This window comes from Epinephelus fuscoguttatus, linkage group LG21 (genome assembly GCF_011397635.1).
Source record: "Epinephelus fuscoguttatus linkage group LG21, E.fuscoguttatus.final_Chr_v1".
NCBI lineage: Eukaryota > Metazoa > Chordata > Actinopteri > Perciformes > Serranidae > Epinephelus > Epinephelus fuscoguttatus.
This window is the reverse complement of record NC_064772.1, coordinates 35,145,895-35,168,952: the sequence shown is the minus strand read 5'-3', so window position 1 is coordinate 35,168,952 and position 23,058 is coordinate 35,145,895. Positions and strand designations below refer to the sequence as shown.

At 41.6% G+C, this 23,058-nt stretch overlaps 1 protein-coding gene across 1 annotated transcript in view; it reads right to left on the bottom strand.

The window, feature by feature from the left end:
• vstm2a (V-set and transmembrane domain containing 2A) overlaps positions 1-23,058 on the bottom strand; it is a 130,790-nt gene that overhangs the window by 18,159 nt on the left and 89,573 nt on the right. Inside the window, exons 3-4 of the mRNA XM_049565630.1 lie at positions 21,182-21,232; positions 14,766-15,102 (exon numbers count right to left, since the gene is read on the bottom strand). Of these exons, the coding sequence (XP_049421587.1) occupies positions 14,766-15,102; positions 21,182-21,232 (388 nt within the window). The remainder of the gene's footprint in view (positions 1-14,765; positions 15,103-21,181; positions 21,233-23,058) is intronic.

The window sequence follows — 23,058 nt, the reverse complement described above, 5'->3', positions numbered from 1 at the left end:
AAATGCTTCATGAGGCTTCATTTGGCCATCACTAGTTGTAAATTCCACATCAGCAGCAGTGGTGATGAAAGTACTCCAATCCTTGACTTAAGTAAAAGTACTAAGATCGCACTGTAACAAACACTATTTTTACAAGTAAAAGCAATAAAATATTACCTAGGTAAAAATATATAAGTACCATCAAGACAACGTACTTTAGTACTGAAAGGAAAAGTAAAAAAAAATCCAATTAATTTAATCATTCAAAATAATTTAAATAATTAAAAGGAAAAGCAGCTGTCCTCTGTTTGAGAAGCTGGAACCATAAAATAATTTAAGCAATATTCAAAATAGATGCCAATTAATTTTCAAACTAACTATCGCTTATCACTTCTACGTTTTCATATGGTTTGTGCTGAAAAATCTTAATTTGTAAAGCAAGTAACTTCAGTAATTAAATAATTTTAGTATAATAAAAACTAAAATATTTCCTTCTGAAGGGAAGTGTTACAGAAATAAAAATATAGTAAAATATAAAAATAACCTAAGACATAATAATCTAAAAAAAATATTTTTTAAATATTCCTCATGTTTAAAACTTATTATCCTCGCATACGACAAATAATTAATGGACTGTGAGAACAAGATTTTGAAGCTTAAAGGGATAGTGCACCCAAAAATGAAAGCGCACACACATGAGCTCGGTGTGCACAGAGAGGCAGTCAGAGCTACAGGCTACAATTAGGCTAAAAACAGAGTTCAAATGAGGTTTTTCCAAACAACTTTTTATGTCGGGGCTTCAGGACACTTGGATCACTACGGACGAGCAGTATGGAGATATTTTGTGGTTTCAATTATGTGTTTTTGGACGTTTGAATCTGGGGCGCCGTCAGCCTCCATTAGGTGGAGTTGTGCTGCTACCCCCTCTCCCCTTGGATCTCCGCAAGTGTTGTGAGGACTCTAAAACTTCACACACAATGTTGTACTGTATATCATTATATCAAAAGGAATGGTGGATATGCGACATGTTTTTGTATTTGATCGTGTTCATGTAGGGCTGCAACAACCTGACCCGTATTCTGTATTTCCTGAACCTTATGCGGTGGAGTGTTGCAGCTCTATATGCATATAAAATCCTCAACATATTGTTTTACACAATATATTTTTCTACATAGTATATATTTGTTTACACAGTATATATATATACATATATATATATATTTCTCTATACATGATCGCATATACCACTAAGCATTATATATATTATATTATATTTTATTTTATATGGCGCCCCACGTGGTGTAATCCTTGCATTATGGGTATTTAAGATGGCAACTTCATTGTAAATGATTAGCAGTCTGAGGAAGAGCATCACGCTCGAAACATCACGCAAAATAAAAAATTGTATACGGGAGCTCTTTTGGTGTGCGGATCGCTTTTTTCTTTTTTCAGACTCTAAAACTTCACCTGAGCTTTCCTCGGCATATGGGTGAGTAGATAATGGCTGAATTTTCATTTTTGGGTGCACTATCTCTTTAATGCAGTGGCTGCAACAAAAGGTGTTCATTAAGTTTAAAGTTGCATTGGAACCACAGAAGTGTAATCTGGTCCTAAGGATTTTCTCCCGCATTTATGGGGTTACTTTTTGTGTGATGCTTCCTTTCCATACATATGTTCTCAATCACGCGTACATCTTTCTGCTAAAGAGAAGAGCAAAAATAAGAAATCAATGGATAGTCACAAAATAAGAACAAACTCTGAAAATGAACATGAATAAGAGAAAATTGGTGCGTACATCACTTCTTGCATGAGGAGGCCCACGGTGTAATAAACCCAAAGAGTCCTTTAATTAAACTACTCAAGTCATTTGGAGTCTTCCTGTCAGAGCCAGACACATTAAAATACAGTCCGGTTCTTAATGATACTTATATAACATATATGAGATGATTATTCTCTGTATTAGCATGCATCTGGCATCAGGTTGTTTCCATTTGTTCTATCCTGCGCACTGAAGCTGTATATAAGCCATCCACATAAAAGCACCATTATGTCCAAAGCCATTATTCTCATGTAAATCACACATTATCTCTGCTATTTATTTTTCTGAGCTGTTTTCCACATCAACACTAACCTTGCCAGCGAACGCACTAAAGGTAAAGGTACCTTCTGTGCTACTGTGCTATTTATAGAAAACAACAAAGGAAGAACAGTTGTGAATTATTGTTGTTTATGTACACTACCATGCATTTTAATTGCTGAGCAAAGAAAAAAAATACAAAAGGAGTCTTATAAAAATACAGCTGAACACACACAAAAGAGAGCTCTACCTTTTATGTGGGCAGTATTATTTCATGTATCTGTCACCGTGGCTAAAAGCATCTCCACCCACTTCCTGTCATGGTTTGGTTGACAAGGTCACTGTGTCTTTATAGGTCATTTTGGATTAATTTACAGCTGAATTCTTACGTGGTTATTCAGCTGGAGACGGGAAGTGAATGCTGGGGGAAAAGGTTTCCATGGCAGATATGATGTGGAGACGTCTGGGAGCACATGATGCCTCTGAGTTTGTATTTTCTCCGTGTATTTCCATGGCTTTCTACCACAGTCTGAGGGACTGCACACTGACTTTTCTGTAGGCATAATGAGCGAGAGTATCTGTCTGAGCTAGCAGAAACCTTTTCAGGCGCTCTCGGTGCATGCTGGGATAGAATAGACCCACACTGAATGCTCTTCATTTTGTCCTACTTAACCTAACACAACACTCTACATTTTGCCAAAATGTTTTTGGCTCGCTGAAATGGTGATGTGGAATATCAATTCCGGGCCAGCGAGGCAGTCAGGTTCAGCGAGGCACGGAGGTGAATCACCACAGCACCTCCACAGGGAGCTCAAACTGGCTTAGTGCCAGTTCCATCTATTCTTGCTGATCCCTGGCCGGCTGACTGTCTCTTTGACTCGCTTCCTTACTTGCCTGGTGGCTCTGTTATAAAACCCGCTGTCTCATTTGCTTGTTGACTGATACACTCTCTGTCTGACTGTCTGGCTGCTTAAGCCATGACTGGATTGTTGGCTGACTGACTGGTTAAATACAACTGGATGTCATTACCTTGCAGCTTGACTGTTCAACTGTGGGCGAGGTTAAATGTGATAACACAGTCTGGTGCGTAATGCAAAAGCTCCCAAATTACCATCCGCTACTTTTGAAAGGCTCACACCAGAGGTTTTGTGTGTGTTTCAGCTGACATTACTGCAACCATTATCCAAACAATTTAGCCATATGGTAGCCTCGTCCACCAGGGTATGAATGTGAGGGCGAGTGGGTGAGTGCTGGCTCGGGTTGTAAAGCACTTTGAGTGGTCGCCTGAGCTAGAAAAGCGCTATATAAATGCAGCCCATGCCGTCCATAACAGACATGAGCAACAAGCAGCTGATTAGGGCTCAGCAGCTGAACATAATTGGGACTGGCCCCAACGCAAATATTTCTTCTTGGGCCCTCGCTTCGCCCTAAACACGAGCACATGTGCACAACCACTCCAGACAATTGCAAAGCAGAAAATTGCTATGTGACTATAGAGAGGCTCACTATGCAACTCTAATGCTGCAAACCAGCCTTTCATCAATACCACCAACAGAAGCTGAAATGCTATATTTATAATCGCTAATCTCACAGCTTTATTATGTAGCTATATCAAAAACCAAAGGACTAAAACACAAAGTGGAAAGATGGTATATTTAATGCCCTCCAAAGGCTGTTTTCTGAGTGTCAAACCAAATGTGTTGTATACAATGCACTTATTAAATGGGTTTTCATGAAGTAAATTATATGCCTCAAAACTGGAGGCCAACTGATTTATTGGTTTGACTGAATAATTGGCACCAGTAGGACGTTTTACACACTATTCTTAATGGCAGAACTTGCCTCCGATAGTGGCCGATGGCTGCACAGCCTCCAGCAGTCATGCGGGGACATATTTCACTGACTGGAGCCCACTGAAACAAATTCCATCAGCTACATCGATATGGCAATGAAGCATTGCATTGCATCATTGACGTGGGAGGGAAGCCGCGGCTGGTCAGTCCTTCGGTGATTCTCTCATAAGTCGGCCCGTTCTTCACCGTCCCCGTCATCTGACGGTTAATGGCCTCTTCGTTTGCGAGGACAAGGAGGGCGCGCAATTCCTTGTCTCCCCAGTTGCTCATCTTTACAGTGTCTGTCAGGTTTGTGTTTCCCTCTTGCTACTAGCTGCTCGCTAATTCCTGCTATCAGCTGTTTCCTGTTTATCCACCTCCAGTGGCTCACACGTGCGGTGTCACCAACAGCTCCTCCCACAAGTCTTCAACAGCCTCTCCCGTTGCAGAAGGCCACCTCGTTCTTTTTAAACTAAAAAGGTTCCGCCAGTATGTTTGCCCTGTGAGGCGGAAAATTGGGCACCTCGGATCAACTCACCAATCCGGCTCTGTGTGTATAAACGCTCGCAGCTTGCCGGCAAAACGGCCCAACATTCGCCGAAAATCTGGCAGTGTAAAAGGGGCTATAGAGACAAACAACCATTCACACCTATGGACAACTTAGAGTCACCAATTAACCTGCATCCCATCCCAAGGTTCAAACCCGGGTTTGAACCAGGAACCCTCTTTCTGTGAGGCGACAATGAAAACCACTGCACCACAGTGCTGTCGTTGCCCGCATATATAAGCCATTCTGTTGTCCACTGGTAGGGACACTAATTCAGGAAACGCTGTGGATTATATTTAGACGTATACGACCTATGTAATCGTATGGACTGAAGGACTGGTTTTTAAGTTAAATAGTAAATAGGTAAATAAAAGGTAAATGGTGCAACAAGGGAGACCACATCCAAATGAAAGCCCTTAAGAACTGCACTGATAGAGAACCCTGGAGATCTCCCTGTACCACAGTGTGGCTGTAGGTGGTTTGTCTTTTATCCAGTTGAACACTATACATTTTCTGGCCATCAGCAGCAGTTTGACACCAAGTTTGAAGTGTGTTTGAGTTCCCGTTAGCTCCCCAGAGGGTAAACAGAGAATAAACAGACAGTGGTCCTTCCTAACTTTGATCTGAAATATACTACTTATCTCCTGAGCAATCATGCTCCTAAATCTGAAAATAAATACACTCTGCTGAAAGTAGTGATTTTCAATTTCCCTCTGACATTTAATACACAGCAGTGGCAGTTGGGAGTCCATTTGGTGCCAATCATCCACAATATATTCAGTCTGAAAATTGGCCTCCCACTTTCTTTCTCGACGCTTGTGTTTAAGTTGAGGGAGTACAGCAGAGTGTAGATTGAGGAAATGAAGTGTGAAATATCTTTACATTCAAGGAGAAACTGCTCAGTCTTACTGTACACACAGAGGGCTGGGGGAGGTGAACTCCTTCAGGTAATAAGGTATCGGATCTGAGGGAAGCCAAGCCAAGCTGATTTGGGATGTTAAATAGTGGCTGTAGCTGCTCGTTAGCATTTTGTCTGCTTTGTTGTTCAGACTGTTGTAAAGTAAGTAGAAAGGCTGAATGGCTGCCAACAGAGTGTGCCAGTAAACCCAGAACTCCGTTAGCGCTTTTAGCACTTGCGGTTCTCTCGTCTAAAAGTCAACACGTTCTTTGAATGGGATTTTGGTAAAATGCCTCAAATAAGGTCTGTGGTTAACAAAACGAGTTTCAGGTTTTGTTCTACGACATAAAACACGTCAGTAAATACCCTACGTGTGAATTTTGAAGCTTTCATGTGTCGTAAAAAAGGCGGTTGCTAACAAGTTGCTCAATACGACTACAAACCCTGTCGGGGACATTAAACATCATCACCCCCGAACAGGTGAGAGTGCTGGCAGTCCGCCATTACAGCTTCTTATTTAGCTTAAACAGTCCGATTTCCCCATTATACAATGTTTTTAAAATAAAGCGGCCGAAATCAGTTGAAAGCTTAGTGGCAGTGACGTCATGAGTCATGCGACCGTGGAGTAGTCATGTAGTCCGTTAAGGCCTGACGTTAGCTTTTTACTTCTGGTGATCGCATTTAAGCTTCAAATGCGGTATGAAAGGTGTTCATATGTGAAGATTATCTCGCTGAACAAAACCTGTAAGTATCATAAACTTGTGTTAGCCACAGAGCTTATTTTCTGACAAAATCCAAAACGCAATGCAAAAATCACATTCACTTTCTCTTCCGGGAACCAGCGCGATGCTAAACTTCTGGGTTTTGACGTCAGCCCTGGCACACTCTATAAGCAAGAAACACCATTGTAATATACTACAACAAACTTTGAAAAGGGTTCACTGTTTATTTGTAAAATGAGCTAAAGCATCAGTGTAAACAATCAGATATCAGTGTTACACACAAGACTGCATTTAACAAAGGTTAAAATCTAATAGATAGAAATAATTCATAGAAGTAGGTGTGTCCCCAGTTACAAATTTCAGTAGTTGAGTCTGATTCGTCAAGTCCAACCTAGCATCTACTGAAAGTTGAATCAGCGCCATGCACAGTACTAAAGCAGGATTTATACTTCTGCGTTGAATCAATGCCATAACCTACGCTGTGACCCATACCAAAACCTACGTAGCCTGACATGCACCCAAGAAATGTAACTACATGTCGCGGCAATGCAGTCCTCCTGTCTGTTTCTGTAAAAAAAACACCCTGGCAAATGTTTGATTGATTGGATCTTAATGCATCTTGGTGGTCAAGATGCAACATGCAAACAGCTGCCTCTATGCTCCTGCCCCTGCTGATCTTGACAGCACTATGTTCTTATGTGAGTGCTCTGAGTTATACATTTATAGCAAAATAAGATATACATTGGGAGAAACCAAGCAGTTCTATGGAAAATCAGACATCCAGCGCCCCCATACAGCCTTAATCGAATGATCCTTTTGTTTCATGACCATATTTTCATTTTGCAACTGCAACAATTTGACTGTGAGACTGGCAGTGGATTCACACACCTCAGATCAAACTGTCGAATGGTTAATTTATTAGGTTGGTTCTACTTCTTCCATATTAGTGTTGCTCCTGTGTATTCCTTGTAACAGACACAGTAATGTCTCTGCTTGCTGGACACAAGCTGCCACAGTTGCAGAGACGTGTAGTCCACATCTACTACGAGTCTTCAGTGGGCTTTTCCCCCACTGCACACTCACAGATGTTCGACAGATTTGCACCCAAAAGACAAAAATGGGAGTAAGGAAGGACTCATAGCAGCATCCACATGAACTTGAAATGACACATTGACATTGCGTGCGCTTGCTTGAGCAATATGAATGCAGCCATGAACAGCAGTCCTGCGGTTCTTAACCACCTACTGGAGTGATGACTCATTGGTGTTCTTTCCTTAGACATATGCAGTCGAGGCAGTTTGAAAAAATATGGTGCTTCTTAAAAACAAGGTCAGTGATTTTTTGTTTGCATGAATGCTTATGCAATAAGCTGAGTCCATATTTGTTTTTCTTTCATGCAGGAACCAGGCTGGCCTCAGGGGTGGAGGGACAAGTCTGGCTCCAGGGACATATTTCTCTCCTTTTTTTTCCTCTCCCTTCGCATTCAGCTCTGGTCACCTCTGAGCTTTGAGAGAACAACACTGCCAGGAACGATGGAGGCCGAGCTGTGATCTAACAACATCTGACACACTGGTGGGGAGTAGCTGTGAACAAACCACTCTGCTGCTGCTGCTGCTGCTGCAGCCGCTCCACCAGCCACAGTCACATTCCCCCCATCTGGAAAGTGCCTCATTGTTTACAGATGCAGCAATGCGGAAAAAGAAAAATATCTGCACTCTCCCAGGTTTAATTTCATCTCAGCCCATTTACCTATTGTTGCTCATCTGCCTCAAACCTGAGCGCGGCAGTAATAGAACTCTGTCGCCCTCAGCCGTAACACCTCTGTGCCGCTCAGAGAAGGTGGCTAAGGCTGCCTGAGCAGCCACGGAGAGGCATTTATCAGTGTCAGACACACCGCACAGAGGACTCACTGCAACACAGTTGTCAGCATAATTTGGCTGCCTCATAATCTCTGACTCTGCAGCCCCGGGGATTATTCAACTTTTTACCTCTATTCAGTGGCAAGTAATATCTTTCTGTGTTTCGCTTCAGGGTGCAGAGGGCTGTCTGAGCCCAGAGCAGGGTCGACTTAGTGTTTGAACTGTCTGACCAGGGAGAAAATGATTGACGTTTGGAGATGAGGAGGGGCCGTACTGTCAGAACATAATTTGATGTTCAGAGAATGAAAATGATGCAAAGAGTTAATGAGATAAAATTCACACAGAGCCACCTGAGGGGGGAAAGTAGGCTGCTACATAGGGTTGTTACAGGCTGAACACCGTGGAGATACAACATTGGTTTCCTCTTTGAGCTGCAGATAAGAAAAGACATGATGAAAATATGGACCATGTGAATATGCAAGACATTCTCACTGCCATTAAATCAACTCCACACACATACAGAAACACAAGAACACATCACCCTAAGAACATGTCGGCATTGCACATTTTTGCAAACCAAATATGTATAAAAGTACAAAGCTAAAATACAGTATATAATTTCAGCGTTTCTAAAGTGACATAATATTTGAGCTGACTTTGTCATCGGGAGTTTGTGGGAATGATGGATGCTGCCAGGCTACAGACCACTGTCCGAGTCCTTTCACAGCTGCATGATACGTGACCGGTCGCCGTTATTGTTTTATAGTGCCCAGCGGTAGTTATGGCCAAATGAAGCCTCATGAAGCATTTTCTTTATTTTCTGAGCCCACTAGATGGCGCTTTTTGTTCAACAAAAGGTTGAAAGCACACTGAATTGTCATTCATTGAGCCTCTCTCTTTAAACCATGAGCGCCATCTAGTGGGCTCAGAAAATAAAGAAAATGCTTCATGAGGCTTCATTTGGCCATCACTACTAAGTAGCTTATCAGCAGTCTCATTTAATTTTCATACATTTCTTGTGTTGCAATAAAAAAATTATATTTTTCCTACGTCAAATTATTACCATAAAAACATGTTAAGTGTTACTTCAGCTTACAAAAATAAGTTTAAATAAATTATTTGATAGGAGACAGTGATAGCTTGGGAATAGTCACTGTATTGCACAAGATGGTTGAAAAGGAAGGGTTTCCTTACAGAGGTAAAATATGTTCACATTTGTCAAAGGAATCCTCTGGGAACTGAGGTGACCTCAGCAATAATGAAAGGGTTAAACTATCCTCCACTCGCTTGGTGCGCACGTTTTCCATTTCTCACAGAGGCTGATGATGTTTGCGCTCAGCGAGACAACTCAATAGGTATTACACTTCACACATCTTTGAGAGGATTTCAGCCTCACTGTGCTCGATGAAAGACAAAGGTAACATTGATATTCTTTGCAATCTGCTGAATGTAATTACAGACTGGATATTGGATTCCCATGATGGACACATACTGCAGTTAATATCATGAATTCCATTTGTTCAAATTCAGTGAAAATAATGATAATTTAAAATCAGTACATGAAGCATTTCTTTGTGATTATAGCATCTGTCAAAGGAATTGTTTGTATGTGTTGCTTTCAGACATTTTCAAACGCTACCAACAGCAAAGTAAAAAAAAAAAAAAAAAAAAAAAAAGATAATAGATGGTTCAGGAGCAGTGAAATTCAAACCGAATGAATGTGGAAAATAATATAGAAAGATGCTGCTGATTTGGGCTAGCCTGCTCAGGCAGGGAGTCCCAGAGCTGTGGCGCCTGCAGCAAGAATCCCCTCGGTAATAAGGTGAGATTTAAGAAGCACCAGAGGAGGCCTGCCTGAGGATCTCAGGAGCTGCTCATGAGGGATGAACATTTCTAAAATATAGCTTCGAGCCTGACCATGTAGTGCCTTAGCATTAATGGTAAAGTCTTAAAATCAATTTAAAAGCTCACAAGCAGCCTGCAAAAAGACGCATGAAAGGGTGGAATGTGTTCCCGTCTCCTAGAATTAGTTAAGAGCCTGGCAGCAGCGTTTCGGGAATGCTGCAGGCAGGCGATTGACTTATAGCTGATCCCTCAATAAAGAGAATTGCAACACTGCAAATGAGATGAAATAAAACCACAGACTTCTTTGATAGCTGCGATGACTGAAAAAAAAAGGAGCTAATTTTGGCTTTGATCCTCAGCTGAGGGAAACAAGACTGCGTCACCCTGATCACCAGGTTATCAGTGGTTATTACTTTAACTGTTAGAGAGGATAGTTTCTTTGAAACAGTTTGCACTTGTTAGTAAGTGAGAGGCACAAGCAGAGCCAGGCAGACACTGTGACAAGGCTTACTGCATGGCTCTCCAACTGGGCTCCATGAACATGCAGGTCTGTTATAACCAATTACATAATTACAACTATAAGACGGGACTTGAGAAGTCAAGCGCATACCCAGGTTGTTAAATACCAACGCTTTGTCTTGCCCATCAGCATGTGATACTTTGGCGTCTTTATGAGACGCACCAGGCTTTCAACTAAATCCTGTGTAAACCCATCCACTGCAGAGCCCGGCCTCACTCCGAAGTCGTCGAAATCCAGCACTTTGGCAGTGACTTGTGGCGTCAGAAACCAACGAAAAAAAGTTTAACCGTTATAGTTTAGCACTGACTTTCACCTGAGTGAGCCGTGTTCGCATCCTGTAAGATTCTAAAGCCAAACACTATTCTTTTTCCTCAACCTGACCAAATGCTTTTGTTGCCTAAACTCAACCACGTGTGTTTGTTGTTGAAGGGAAAAAAAGACAATTTGTGGTGTTGTACCGACGTAGTGCTTTTATTTTGAAAGAGACAGTATGTAAATGTTAAATTTCCTGTGACAACAGAAGTATTTTGAAACAAGACGATGCATGTAACAGGCTGAAGTTGACAGGGCTTCCCAGAACGTCAACAACCAACACACCCAGGGTACCTTGCATGCCATACGTGGACATCGGAAGTCCATGACCAAACATAAATATGTGACGAGGTCGGAGTGAGAATGTGTTGCACTGCAAAATTTGATGCTGAAAGCACCTGATGAAGCAACCTGGTCTCACTCCGAAGTTGTCAAAATTCAGCGCTTAGGCAGTGACCTCCAGCATCAGACACCAGCAAAAAAGGCCGTCCTTTCATGTCGGCATGAACACTTACCACATATTAGAATGTGTTTTCAGTGTGCGTCTCTTAGATATGCTTAAGTGTGCGCTGTGTGTCGCTACAAGATGCAGAGAGGCATGACAAAGCGATGACCTTGGAATGAAGATGAACTGAATATCTTGACTCTCGTCTCTTTCTTTCTTTCTTTCTTTCTTTCTTTCTTTCTTGTGATTTACTGCTTATGTGGTTAAAAAAGCTTTGGACAGAATTATTCCCATATAATATGCACATACAAATTCTGTTTAATTTGAGTATAGTATTTACAGTGTTCATTTCGGGTCTTTTCATACATGACAACACGTGGAAAGGTTTTTTTTTTTCACTACAGTAATACGATTATGATCCTTTGGCTGGCCACCTGAGGCTGCTGCTGATTGCGCACTGAAATCATGACGGGAAAAAGAAAGTAATTCTCTCTCCATGAAAATCGTAGTTTCCTTGAAGCTTATGACCAACTGCCAAAAAAGAGCCAACGAGATGTAGCAGTGAAACGTGGTGTTCCTCAGGCTACCTTGTGTATTCAAACAACAGGAAAAGTCAAGCCGCCCTCATCAATTGGACTGATAATGCCTGGTCATGTAATGCCTCCTTGAAGTGGGTCCGTTGGTGAGGGGAAAGGCAGAGATTTGGCAGCGAGCATTGGAGAGGACTATTTCAAAGTTTCCAAAGACAGGTTTTAAAAGAGAGAGAAAATTGTGGTAAGAAATGGGCTGACATATGTCTGTTTCATTACTTTATATTCATGTAATAAATGTACAAATGTCAGTTAGATGTTAGTCTCCATGATCGGTTATAATAATTATCTGCTTACAGTGATCAATTTGACCCGAACAAAGGTGATAACTAAGCAGTTTCCACTGTTTTTACAATTTATGGTCAGAATATACAGTAAACTTATCTTTATATCAGCTAGTGATGGCCAAATGAAGCCTCATGAAGCATTTTCTTTATTTTCTGAGCCCACTAGATGGCACTCATGGTTTAAAGAATTCAATGTGTTTTCATCCTTTTGTTGAACAAAAAGCGCCATCTAGTGGGCTCAGAAAATAAAGAAAATGCTTCATGAGGCTTCATTTGGCCATCACTAGTATCAGCCACCAAACACTATGATATTCACACTGAACCCGAGGATCCTCACACATTAGATGGACGAAAACCAACCGGTGCCTGTCTAGCTTTGCAGAATATAACAAATCCAAATGATTCGGCCTTTGTATATTTTCTATGTGCATAATGTCTTCACAAAATCCACATTTTATATCTATTATTATTTTACGCTGTCACATAGATGGACTCATATGGATCAGCTGTGCCCCAAACCAGTGTTGCATTCAAAACCACCTAAACCGAAACCAAGTCATGACCTAGATCAAAGTGTATCAAGACCGAGACAAGACAAAGACTCTGAAAGGTTGAAACCAAGCGAAGATCAAGACCAGACCAGTATGAGTCCCGCACTGCAGGACACACACACACTGCATCATAAAATGAGGAACATACAAACAACAGACACTCCTCAATTCGATCTGAAAGACCTACATTCCCTAAGAACACCCCCAGAAAACAAATTAATTTCCTATAATTCATCTCTTTTATTGCCATACTGTATGTTTGTATCGTGAGAAATGTCTTGATGAAATAATCAAAAGGCATTGTAGAGGTCAATTTCACATATGGGAATTTTCCTTAGTTTTTTATGAGCAAAAAAATGCAAACATCAAGGAGCTGAAATCAACTTAATCCTTTGAACTCTGCAATAGAAATGTGCCAACAAACAAACAAACCAAAAAAAAAAAAAAAAATCTGCCTTTTTTTTTTTTTAAAATCAGAATTTAAAAAAAAAGAAAAGAAAAAAACAAAACATATTGATCAAAAATATTTTTAAATGTAGAAACATATACAAAATATTTTCTAATGGTCCAATATTTTTTTTTTGATATGTACATTATTTAGTTTTTGAGATATGAACAAAGTGGAAAGGCGCTGCGATGGATTCATCATTCATTCCACTGGCGCCACCACACTTTTAATGACGCCATTACGAGCCACAACATGATGACACCCAAGACTCAAGCTTTAGCCTTCTGTGGCAAAAAGAATGAATGTTTCAGCTATCACAGTTTTTATTTTAGATCAATATATTCAGGATTATGCAAACAGTGATCTCCTGCAGCAATTAAAGGGAAATTCCAGCATGATATCTGTGAAATGCTACGTTTGAACCACACCTAAGGTAAGGTAACATAAGGTACTGAAGTGAAAAGAGCCAGCTTTTTGCTGCAAATAGAATGTAATGCTTTGGCTATTATCGGCTATTTTAGATTGCTATGTACAGGATTGCGCTCACAACAATCTCCTGTGGCCATTATGTGGAAATACTGGTGTAATTATGGCAAAATAACATGTTTTAACAGCTCGTAGGGTAGGGTCATGATGTGATGACGTTACTGACAGAAGCCTTAGCTTTCTGCTGCAACAAAAGAATACTTAAGCTGTAATGGCTCTTATTTTAGAGCTTTCTAAACAGAATAATGCAAACAACAATCCCCTACGGCTGTCCTGGGGAAGACGGCTCTAAAAGGGTTAATAATCCTTGTTCAGCACTTCTTTTTTGCACAGGCAATTTAGTGATACACCCACAGCTGTGGTCTTGATTAGTATAGAAATAAAAGTATCTAAGTCTAGAGTCCTCTTTGTCCCATGCCAAGAAGTGACCGAGTAAAAATGTGGTTGAATCTGAGACAAGACCGAGACCTTCAAAAAGAGACTGCCCCAAAACAGACCCTATGGCACTCTGCACACAGTCCTCCTGAAGCCCTTTACAGACCACAGCTGCACTCAAAGTTCAATCAGATTCACCTTTGACTTTTCATGCTCGTTGTGACCTTTTCAATGTGCAAATACTCAAACGACAGCTTACTGTGACGTTACCGGAAAGTCATGTGTGACAGAGGGCTAGCTAACAGCATTCTATGCTCCCTGAACTGTATAACCCCCACCAGGAAACCATACCAACATCTTGGCAGGAAGACTTCAGCACGGCAAAATGTCAACGGTCGGATGGGCTATCAGTATTGTGAATGGGCAAATGGTGAAAAAAATGGTGCATTTCTGTTGTGTTGTGATCAAAGGTTATGCTACGCTTTGGCAAGCTGATCTCCACGTTGATCAATACAAAAGACTCGTCAAATACTCGGCCAACTTCTCTGAATTCCGGCTTACAAATCACATTTTCCTGCTTGTACTCTTGTCCTGCAAAATCTGCACTGATATTTCAGCGAGACTCTCCACACAGTCTGTTTAACTGTTCACAGTCACCAGATGCTGGATATTCTATTCCCTTGGATCCACAGGGTCAATCATGAGAGTGAATGATGCAGGCACCTCAGTCTCTTTCAGACTACCTTTTTACGAGGCAGGCCTGTTTTGTGAAGTTACCATTTTTCACTTGACTGCTTTGTGAATACATGCTGAGGTCAGATGCTGGTTGTTCTGGATCTCAACCAAACAACCTTTTTCAGACAGATGACTCACAAACGTGTCAAACATATCAAAGGTTGCAGACCAGACAATACGCTGCTGGTAAAATCTCTAGACTACATGAGTCTTTTTTTGTGTTACCTCATTATGTAACCCTCGCCCAGGGGCCTTACCTGAGCCGGGGTTGTGTTTAGCTGTATTGGAGGATGTGTGAGAGGTGGAGGTGGAGGCCACCCTCTGGTCTGAACTCATGCTGTCCTGACCCAGAGGTGAGCTGGACTTTCTCGGCTTCTTGTCTGTCAGGTGCAGCGGGGAGCTTTTCTTGGGAGGCAGCAGTGGTCGTCGTGGCCTGGCCGTGGCGTTGACCTTCAGCCAAGCTTGGGCTTTGTACTCCACAATCTCTCCGTAGTTAGCTCGTGTCACCCGGCACTCGTACAGTCCTTCGTCGCTCTTGCTGACTCTGGAGATCTGCAGCTTGTGTGAGATGTCGTTGCCCTGGACTTTCACTGTCTGTTAGAGTGATTGAAAGAGATCACAGTGTCATAACACTGGACGGCATGATGGAACATCACAAGGTTTTATGATGCATCATGCCACTTCTTCAACATGCTACATGACTGTGAGACATTTGGCGTACACATTCAGAGGAAGTCTGACTCACGGATATAAACATATACAGAGGTGGAAATGATAATGACAGTTTAAAGAGACAGTTCACTCTAAAATCAAAAATACATCATTTTCATCTTAAGGACCAGACAAATCAAACCGACAGTGAAGAACTAGTGGCAACAAATGCCGACTGTTGCATTGCCTTACGTCGCCTGTGTCTTGGACAAAAAGTTGAAGAGACTGCAAAGACTACAGCTAATGGCCACGTTCTGCCCCTGCATGAGAGGAAGTAATTTTCTATACTAGCAGGTGGTTGTAGTCTTTATCAGTCATTCAAAAAGGGAAACTGGAAGACCAACAGGATGAATTTAAGACGTTCGTTAGCCAGTTAGCACGTTAACAATTCAACACCATGTTGAAAGAATAAAGGATATTTGTTGTGTGCTAGCGACCAAGAACACAATCAATTATGAAACATCTGTGCTAAAGAGCTAAGTGGCTAAAAAATAATCTTACCTAACATGACAAGTTTGTTTTGATCTCTCGCCCTCGGGACTTAAGTTTTTTGTTTGCTTTCCGCACTTTCTTTTCCTGCTTGTGCACTGAGCTGCCAACAAAGGCAAACTAGCAGCAGGAGGGGTCACAAAAACTAGAGCAACAGATGCTCACTGATGGCCCGGCATTGACCTACGGCCAACCATTGGCTCGGTGTGTCAGTACCTGTTGCGCTATTTATCAGTCTAGATTGTTTTGCTGTGAGTTGCTGAGTGTTGGAGTTATGGGTCATGGAGATGTCTGCCTTTTTGCCATACAGTGGAACTAGGTGACACTCAGCTTGTGGTGCTCAAAGTGCCAAAGAATAAATTTCCAAAACTCAACAGCAATGTCTCGTCCCAGAAACCATGACCCATTTATTCAAGATAATCCACAGACCTTGTTTTGAGCAGTAACATCCATCAATCTTAATACCACACAGAGGGTAGCATCTATTGCTAGCTCATTTAGCACCACAGTCCTGGCTAATGTTGCAGCTTAGCCATGGAGGATGCCATTGATGTTAACATGTCATGCTGTCACGACCACAAACCTTTCTTCCTTCCTTCTGCGTGGTGATACGGCTGGCAGGTGTAATTTAGCAGAAAGGAAAAGGTTCCTACATGAAACTGCTCACAACTAAGTTTGTGGATTATCTTGACTTGATTTCTGGAACGAGACATTGCTGTTGACTTTTTCTGAGCCGAGTGCCATTTAGTTCCATTAAATGGAATAAAGGCAGACACTCAGCAGCTCACACCAAAACAACACAGACTGACCAAAACTCTTTTCAGATAAGAGGGAAAATATGTGTTTTTGATTTTGGGTTGAACTTCCTGTTTAAAATATACTGCTAGGTGCTCAGGTCAGGATTAACAGTGGTTCTTAATTGTGTGCAATAAGCATATACATTTTTTTTCCCATCTTGTGGTGAACCTTTAGGGCTCGCACCACCTTTTTATACCTGATAGTAGTGATGGCCAAATGAAGCCTCATGAAGCATTGTCTTTATTTCCTGAGCCCACTAGATGGCGCTCATGGTTTAAAGAGAGAGGCTCAAAGAATGGCAATTCAGTGTGCTTTCAACCTTTTGATGAACAAAAAGCGCCATCTAGTGGGCTCAGAAAATAAAGAAAATGCTTCATGAGGCTTCATTTGGCCATCACTACCTGACAGTGATGGTGTCAATATATTTTGCTTACTAGTTTTCGTGCAAAATATTGTAGTGTCTTGAGATGGGCAATCTGAATTAAATCCTCCATCACAGTACATGTGTGTAATTTCATATCGCAGTTTCAACAGTACCTGTACTGTAATAGAATACTTTTTCTGTAAAGTCAGCTTAGAAACTGGTTGGTTGGTTCAACATGTGACTAAATTGGCACGGCCCTAGAAAACCTGGTGTCACATCTTAAGTACGTCTCTATAACATCACATATTCGTGACGAAACAAGCCATGATCGAAGTTCAAAAGAGAACGGAGGCATTATGTATTAAATGTCAAATGGTGAAAAAATTAAGCATTTAACAACTCAATTCTGATCTGGGAGTGAGTCTACAATCCACAGCTGTGCATGTATGAATTCATTACTATAATAAGGGGTGAAGAAGTGATCCACTGTGGCCTGTACAGCTCCGAGAGCAGCACAGCAAGCTCACTTGCCCGTGGATGTTAATCAGGACAGCCAAACTGGTGGGACCAGTATAAATATTTAGTGGTACTTGTCAGATTTTTGCTGACATGTGCCAAAACTGTCTCCTTAAAATGAAGTTTCTACGCAACTAAATAAAAAATACTTTTCCTGGAAAATGCCAGTTCAGGCTTGAATTATGTTCACTGGAATCCTTTTTTGCTAGTTCACACAGTGCTGCCTCACTGAGGTCATTGCTTCAGTGAGGTCATAGGGAGGTATATAGCGGGCAAACAAAGCACATCACTTTGACGTCTGAGACTGAGGTTTGCATCCTGAGCTCTGTGCGGTTAAGTTTAGACACCAAAACAAACAAAAAACTTGTTAGAGAAAGGTTGTGGTTTTGGTTCAGTGATAAAGTACGTTCATTTTTCGACTTTGCAGATTGATTTTATATTTAAAACATGCTAATAGTATAATATAAAACATTGGACCTCAGTCACCAATATTATCTTAAGTTTTATCTTAAATTTGTCTCAAGAAAGGTCCTAAAATGTCAAATGTATGCTGTGTCCTTGAACTGCAGGATTGTTCACACCTGTGTCCTTAAACTGATAAATCTCTTTGTCCATATTAATTAAAAGGACATGTCAGATGATGCTAACTAGCATATGCAAATGCACTGCCAATCCCCATAAAAGGGTATGAAACTGCAGGGCCTGTGCACCAAAGACTATATTTAAGCTAGACAAGGTGTCTCCACGTCCTCCCACTGTACAAAAATGAAGCCAAAACACCCCACATACGGCTACTGCCATGTTGGTGACAGCGTTTGGAGCCAGAGTCTGTGCAGTAGCAGTCTCTTGAGTTCCCTGCCCATATACCCATCTGACCAATCATGAGCAGTGCCACTGATTGTGAACACACCAACTGACGTTGAGTTTTTAGGTTGGCGACAATCATAGCGGGGGCGGAGTTTATGACCTGTACTGCAGCCAGCCACCAGGGGGCGATTGAGATGTTTTGGCTTCACTTTTGGGGAGCTGCCATGTCATCCATCTGTACATACAGTCTATGGTGTGCACACATAGAAAGTGAAAGCTGAAAAAGAGAGTTGTGTCAAGAACCCCCAAAGAAAAGACTGAAACGGGTGGAGCACTGAACTCTAAACGTTAAAAACACTTAAGTAGTTCTGAAGTAGAGGTGCTCCTGCAGGAGGTGAATGCCAAATGAGAGGTCATATTGAGTAGCATCAGCAGCGGATTTGAAACAACACAAAAAAGATGCACGGGATGCTTGTACATCAGTGATTGCTGTATCTGAAGAAAGGCACACAACTGATTAAGTAAAAAATAAAAGATTGGATCTCAAACTGAGGCCAAAAAAAGAAGAGTGACACTGACAGTGGAGGGGCACAGGCTTACCCTTGTCACTTTCTAGATATACATGGTGCTGGAAGGTGTGTTCCCTCCTCAGGATCTGCAACATCTCGCAGCAGCAGTAAATATACCACTGCCTGAGTAGATCTATAAGTCTACTGGTCTTATTAATAATGTGATCAATTACTAATTATTATTTATTTAATGCTTATTTGTGCAGGGACAAGTATGTAGCATACATGAATGCCACACGCCACAGCATTTATAGCCATGCTAATTTGCAATGCTCGTCCCTAGCTGGGCCTTAAAGGGGAACTAATGTTTTTTTCAACCTGGGCCCTATTTTCCGATCTCCTTTTGTCTAAATGAGTGATAGGATGTTCAATATGTGACATTTCTCCAGTATGAAGCTAGGGCTGACCTGCCTGCAGCCTGTGAGCGTGTGCTTTATTAAATAATAGAACACTCAGACAGCGTCAAACAACGTCAAAATACGTCCACTGAAAGTGCATTTTTTTCACACAGATAGGCTCGGATTGTTAGTATAATTATCTGACAACATAACGGAAAGGAGAAATGAACGTCTGTGTTTACCTTTAGCTGGATTCAGACATGTTCCTCTGCCTGTTGCTGCTCCCTCTCTCTCCTCGTCCGCTCTTCAGTTTAAATGAGCTCTGCGTCCGTGTATGTTCGTGTACTCTGTGTTCAAATAAATACGGGCGATCATCAAATTCAAATGGCTCATCCAGATCCAGTTGGTCAAAATCGGGTAAAAATTCGGACATGTTTGTTGTGGCAAGTCAAAGCACTCACTCAGAGAGTGAAAGTCTGGCTCTGAAATCTCACGTCTCGTGAGGTTTGAGTTGTTGCAGGAAGTTACTGCTGGAGTGACCTTACAAACGCGAGGAGTTACTCTGTTTGGAGCAGTCATGGCTGAATTTTTACCCCATTTTGACCAACTTGATCTGGATGAACCATTTGAATCTGATGACCACCCGTATTTATTTGAACACGGACGTACACGGACGCAGAGCTCATTGAAACTGAAGAGCGGACGAGGAGAGAGAGGGAGCAGCAACAGGCAGAGGAACATGTCTGAATCCAGCTAAAGGTAAACACAGATGTTCATTTCTCCTTTCCGTTATGTTGTCAGATAATTATACTAACAATCCGAGCCTATCTGTGTGAAAAAAATGCACTTTTAGTGGACGTATTTTGACGTTGTTTGACGCTGTCTGAGTGCCCTATTATTTAATATAGCACATGCTCACGGGCTGCAGGCAGGTCAGCCCTAGCTTCATACTGGAGAAATGTCACATATTGAACATCCTATCACTCATTTAGACAAAAGGAGATCGGAAAATAGGGCCCAGGTTGAAAAAAACATTAGTTCCCCTTTAAGATATAAAAGACTCAGCAACAACAGTGGTACAACAACCTTGATTCCTCTTAAAAAAACTGTTTCAGTTTGAGTTTAAATGGATCTAAATCAGGATCTAATTTGAGTTCTGTAGGTAAAGACTTCATTAGACAGCATGGTTTCCAAGGTTTTTTTTTTTTTTTTTTTTTTAAAAAAAGACTATAATATTTCGTAAAATAAAGAAAATAATTATTTCAAATTTTTTTTGGAATGGTAAAAATATTATTGGAATTTAAATCTATCTCAACAATTTTTCAACTGTGAGACTGAAGAAAACACATGAACTCAATCATCTGCACAAATGTCATATCTAAAATTTGCATAAGTAGATTCTGTCCCAGCCCGAGAACAAATCCCAAATAAGAAAACATTAGTGAATGTAAAAATCTTTGTAAAAAAAGTGGGTTTTTGGAAGGAATTTCTCCATGACGACGGTTGGTGAATGAGGCCCATCATACTGAGTTAATTTCTTAAATCCAGACATGCAGCTACAGGGTTACAAAGAAGTCAGACAGGGTAATAAACACATGCTCCTCGATCTGTGCCATTACTTTACAGTGCTTTAATAACTAACGAAATGATGACCCAGTTTATAATCAACCATAATTTACCCTTAAAAGACATTGGTGACAGATATAGGTGACCTTGACCCCAGATGTGTCACATTACATTGACTGTGTGACTATCTGAGGACTCCAGTGAGGTCACACGGGGGATGTGTGCTGTGTGGTGCACTGGGAACAGAGTGCACATGCAGAGTGACAGGAAAAAGGGGCAGAACGGTTGGCGAGGCATGAGCACAGGAAGGGAAGCACTCTGACAGTAATAATACACTGCCACTGATTTCACTGATTAGCTCTTTTCTGCGGCTGAAGGTGTATTATTGGGGGAAATCAGCCGCTGTTGTGTTTGCTCCGAATGACACGCTGCCAACTTGCGTCACGACGACGACGGCCCACGGTTTGTGAAGCGCTAGGTGGCAACCAGGGATACATGCAAGCTCTTCAACTTACACTTATTTTTGTGCCCTCGTCGTCAGGATCAGGCTCCGGTATCATCTCCATCTGGGAACACAGAGAGGAAGAGGAGGAGAGAGGGAGCATTAGCAGAGTGATAGTAGCTCTCACAGAGCCACGCTGAGGACACATTCAAATATGTATGTTATGCAAGTCGAGTGTCAGCCTCCCTGAAACCAGCTACCAGACTACTACGACAACTTAAAAAAAAAAAGAGGCGTCATCTATCCGCTGACGGTTATAAATCTTTCATTCCGACATCAACACACAGTTTACAGACTGAGCGACTGCATCGCCACTGCTCTGCCTTTAAAAATAAATGCACAAAGATGCTGCTCTTGCCACTGTTTTTGATTTATTTTTAGAATCTTTGAGTGGTTCTGAAGAGAAATTAAAGACAGTTTCCAGACGCCGCAGTGAATAAAGAGGGAAAATTCAGACCGTGATGCTGTGTGACAAACTAACAGCTTCCGGAGACAAATTACGCCTCAAAACCTCCATCATTCTCTGCAGTAAAAGTTATATTATCCATGAAAACTTATGACAAATAATAAAATGTCAGAAGGCCTGGAATAGCTTTCCAGTAAAAGAAATTCAAGGCACAAAAAGTCCTGAACAGCAGCTCGAGAAATGCCCGTTCGAGCCCTGGTGGCATAATTCTAGCACGGTGGCAAGCACTAAGCCTACAGCCTACATCGTGGACTGGGCATTGATTTTAGAGGCCATAATTTATTTATCTCACATCGGATGCCAAATGGATGTGTGCCCGGAAAATAAAAAAAGTCTGCTGACTACAAAGCTGAAGAGGAGCAAGAGCAGTGCGGGAGAAAGGCATGAGGGGAGGAGGAGGAGGAGGAGGAGGAGGAAGTTTCTCCAGAGGACGTGGAAGCACCACGGCTGAGACAAAAAGAGGAAGGGTGGGAGAGGGATAAGATGGCTACTTATGAGCATTTGCAGCAGAGAGCGTTCCTTCAAGTGCTGTAATTACCTCGGAGGAACTGGGCACTTTTCCCTGGAGGATGTTCGGCAGACAGGTGATTAATGAGCAGAATTAGGAGCCATAGCTTTCTCTGTCTGCATGTATGCATGACTCTTACATCTTGACTTCACAGATGGACCTGGCATTCTCTATTGTATCAAGGAGACGTCTTTAACGGCGGAGGCAGGATTAATTGTCCTCAAGTCTTGGCGTTGGACTGCTTCAAGTCATCAATTTCAGCCTCCTCTTTTACAAACTTCACAGTGGTTATATGGGCTGGCTGTGCAGTCTATATCTGTCACCTGAGGAGGATAAAGTTAGAGTTCCACTCGAGGAGAGATGCTCTGCTCTGGTTGACACTTAGTGGCTGCCGCGTTCAAGAAACAAAGTGACAGAGAAGACAGTGGCAAACGCTTCAATTGCTCCTCAAACGTTTCATTATTCTGTTAAAACAGCTCTTCATCACAATACTGCTGATCTCTATTCTTTCCCAGAGTCAAGCGTGTTATCAATGCAAAACAAAACTATGGTTTTAATTCTATGTTTTCATTAAAATCCTTTACTGGCCTCTGTCAAAGCACAAGCATCATGTTGTCATTGATTACTGCAGGATTCTGCTCTGACTGATCAAAGGCCGACTGAGCTACGTTATTTAACTGGTGATAATTAAGTACAGCCTGCGAACATCTTCCCGCTCCACTTTGTTTTTGTAGCTTTGATTTCGTCATTCTTTTTATTATTGCAAACACTTTTGATGCTAACTCAGGAAGCGTGGAAAGCTTGAAACGTTAAAAGTAGTCCAAACCTTTCTGTGTTCTCAGTGACGTTATTTTTTTGTATTTATGCACCTACTGAGCACATTCTCTCATTTGGAGACTCCTTTATATCACCTCTG